Raw genomic sequence first — 3,823 nt, forward strand, 5'->3', positions numbered from 1 at the left:
TGCAGACTGACTGGTGTAGGTCAGTCTCTTTCAATCTATTGTGGTCAACATTGTGAACCTTGGTATCACGGACTCATTCTGGAGCCACCGAGATGCCCATCAATTCTCCGAGAGACGGGTTAACTTAGAGCCGGCTGTGCTCGACACCATCTGTAGGGTGGAATTTCATCGAGCTCTTTGAGATATGTTGTGAAACTCTGATTCTGAGAACAGAGACGCTTTCAAATTCAGTTTGAGGAAAGTCAAAGAAACCAACAGCAATGACATCACAGAATAATCATCCAAACCTCTGTATTCCAAAGCTCTGATTGGCTCTGGGTATCACACACCGCCCCCTCTCCTTTGTTAATTGGTGCCTGGATTGATGGAAGATCCTGACTGGCTCACAGGGATTGTCAATCATCATTGATCATGCCAGACCCTGTTGAAATGCAGGAGCTTGTGAGGGTAGAGGTTAGGTTGTTACTACAGTGGAGTTTGAGCTCAGTGCTTTGCAACAGGAAGAGTTAAGATGGCCTCCCAAGTGCGTCAGAACTATCACAAGGACTGTGAGGATGCTGTCAACAAGCAGATCAACATGGAGCTCTATTCCTCCTATGTTTATCTCTCCATGGTGAGTTTTGTATTTTTGGGGTCCTATTTCAAAATTAAGGCTGTTATTTTATTCTAAGCAGGTAGAATTTCTCTAGGTCAATGAATGGGCTTTAGAGGGTCTCTCTATAGCCCTCCCCAGTCTTAATCCAGTGAATGCTCTTAAGACAGTGATCTTGCAGAAGGACTCTTTCCTGCTCTGTAATAGCTCTGTCCTATTCTGATGTGTTTATATTTGAAACTAACTCCAGGGTTTCATCAAGTTTGTAATGGAGGGTTCATCTTGAAGATTCACTAAAACTAGTCAACTTCCAACTTGGATGGCAACAATTAGATTGAATTGGGTGACTAGTTAGTGAAACATTGGCTGGTTCTGGCCAGTTTTTATCCCCCTCTAATTGAGTGAATCCTGTTAGTCTTTCTCACCTGAGGATGGTGTTAAACTATTTAATTTTAAAGATTTGGCTCTTTTCCTTCTCTGCTTTTAGACTTTCATCTGGGAACAAAAGAAGATACCACAGATATTTTGACCAAGTGTAGTTGAGAGCTTTATTCCAAAAAGCATTAAAGCTCGCTAATATTTTCTAGTAACATAACCTCCTATTCTGTTGAGCTACTTCAATGAGGAGCTTCCAACATATTCAAAAAGGATTTGGAAAGTATTGGTGTTGCTACCATTTGAGTTGGCCATGGATCAGATCTAGATTTCAATTGTCTCTTTTCCATTTTTCTCTCTACCTGCAGTCGTATTACTTTGACCGGGATGATGTTGCCCTGCGTCACTTTGCCGAGTTCTTCAAGGAGCAGTCACATGAGGAACGTGAGCATGCTGAGAAACTGCTGAAATTCCAGAATATGCGTGGGGGGCGTGTTGTCCTGGAGGATGTCAAGGTTAGATTCAGCAAACTTTGAAGAATTGCCATGGTTTTGTGAAAAGTAGGCTAGTTACCTCATACTAGATTATCTGAGTCATGGAAGTTGTTCCAAGAGGAGGCTCAATGATTGTTGTATGCATGGATTTTCAGAAGGCAGGAGATTGCTGGCAGAAATTGGAAGTGCATTAGAAGCATCCTTGTGACTCCAATAAAACTGGGTGGAGTAGGAGGCAGTTGGTATAAAATAGACCACTGGATGGTGACTAGTGCATATGATCTAAATGTGCAAATAGTGATCTGCTGAGCTAGGGTCTATAGTGAGCTCCAGGGCAAAATTGGAGACTGGCTAGGGGGTTGACTGGAAGGAAGTGGTTGATGTTCACATCAGATGTAAGAGTGTAGGGATTTGGGGTGTGTCCCAGTACAGATGTCATTTAGAAGCTAGCTTGCAGAGACAAAAGGCTGATTGAAAGGTGGGCTTCATGTTCTGGCATAGAATAGAAAGCAAGGAAGTGTTACTGCAATTACTGCTAGATAGACCTCATTTGGAATATTGTGCTCCATTTTAGGTGATCTCACTTTAGAGCCTATAGTGCTGTGATTTCAAGTCAAATAACTCATTCCAAAGAGAATTCTTGATGAACTGTCTGGTTAAAATCCTGGCTTAGAATATCAAGAATGACATTGAGTTGTGATCTGACTAACTCCTGAAATGTTCAAGTCTGTTAACTAATTTCTTCCAATGTTACTCTATACCCCACCCCTACAAACTCTCAGAAACCAGAGCAGGATGAGTGGAGCAATGGCCTAGTGGTGATGCAGAGAGCTCTGCAGCTGGAGAAGGATGTCAACCAGAGTCTGTTGGATCTACACCAACTCTCCACTGGGAACACTGACCCTCATGTAAGTTCCTAATGTCTCATTTAAAGAAAGATTTGCATATCTACAGTGCCTTCCTTGTCGTCGGTGTCCAAAAACACTACAGCCAATTCAGTACTTCTTGAAGTGTCATTATTGTAATGTTTGCAACATGGCAGTCAATCTGTACACCAAGATCCTGCTGCAGAAATGAGAGAAATCACCAGATAGTCTGTTTTATTAAGTTGGTTAGTGATAAATATTGGCCAGGACACTGACATTGCAGTTTTTTTTCTTTGAAATAGTACCATGTGGGCAGACAAGACCTTGTGTACTGTTTTATCCAAAAGACAATACCTCTGACATTGCAGCTCTCCCTCAGTACTGCAGTGAAGTGTTGGTTTTCACTCAATTCTCTGAAATGGGACAACCCAGGGCCTTCTGACTGGCAGTGGTACCAGTAAGCCATGGCTGACACTTGCCATGTTTTGGGTGAGTTGAAGGCTATCTGGGGAGCTTAATCTGATCACTGATCTTTAGCAATATCTCCATGCCCAATAGGTTTCTGATGATCTTTCACAAAAGACTTCAACATCAGGATCTCACTGAGATGAGGCCAGTGCATAAAGCAGATTGAAATTGGGACACCAAAGGATAAGTTGTAACTGAAGGGGGTTCTGCTTTCCAATTTTAAATTGGTAAATGCATTACTCCTGGAGTAAATCTAATCTGATGTCCAATCCACCTATTTCTCTGCAGCACTTGTACCAGTTACCCCATCCAGTAGAAGATAAAGGACCATCTCCATGGGCGGTGAAGCTCGGAAGGCCTTTGATGATGTCTCCTCTGAGCTAATTGTGCTTTGTTTTTCACTTTCAGTTGTGTGACTTCCTGGAGACCCACTACTTGGATGAGCAAGTGAAGATGATCAAGAAGCTTGGAGATCACATCACCAACTTGAAGAGACTGGGAGCCCCTGAGAATGGCATGGGAGAGTACCTGTTTGACAAGCACAGCCTGAGTTGAATGGGATTCTTGAACCATTAGTTCTATACAGGTTGGAAATGAAGTGTGACCAACTTCTGGTGGTGAATACTTTTGGTTGTCATTATTTCCCAGTTTTCTCATCTAACTGTCACAGTACATGGAAATAAAGGTTATTCATCATTGAACTGGTTTGTCTTTGTTTAATTAAATAGCTGATCTGGTTAAGATCCCACTGCACAATACACAGCTGTGTAATATGATCCAAGTTAAAAATACAGAAGTCACTCCCAGGATGGCTGTGCCCACATCTTCAAATCATCACTGGAGAGGATTCTAATGGTTTTCTGAGCTCTCGGTAACAGTTCCTGCTGAAAAGGGTTTTTTATAACATCTGCCAGCAAACAGTCATTAAGCTGTGGTGGTTTAAAACAAAGCAATGGGCAAGGGTGAAGGGGGTTGAATTAGTGCTGACAGTAGTGACTCTTCAGTCAGGAGAAGGGAGAGTACATGCC

At 42.3% G+C, this 3,823-nt stretch overlaps 1 protein-coding gene across 1 annotated transcript; it reads left to right on the plus strand.

Moving 5' to 3' along the window:
- The first annotated feature begins 471 nt into the window (after positions 1 to 471).
- On the plus strand, positions 472 to 3,496 carry LOC147110857 (ferritin heavy chain, oocyte isoform-like). The gene is made up of 4 exons (XM_086001221.1): positions 472 to 613; positions 1,336 to 1,482; positions 2,244 to 2,369; positions 3,204 to 3,496. The coding sequence occupies exons 1-4, from the start codon at positions 512 to 514 to the stop codon at positions 3,348 to 3,350; spliced, it is 522 nt and encodes a 173-aa protein (XP_085857347.1). The 5' UTR covers positions 472 to 511; the 3' UTR covers positions 3,351 to 3,496.
- Positions 3,497 to 3,823: the final 327 nt, after the last annotated feature.

The sequence above is a fragment of the Somniosus microcephalus genome, chromosome 11 (assembly GCF_052327205.1).
Source record: "Somniosus microcephalus isolate GS21.2 chromosome 11, FLI_Smic_1.0, whole genome shotgun sequence".
NCBI lineage: Eukaryota > Metazoa > Chordata > Chondrichthyes > Squaliformes > Somniosidae > Somniosus > Somniosus microcephalus.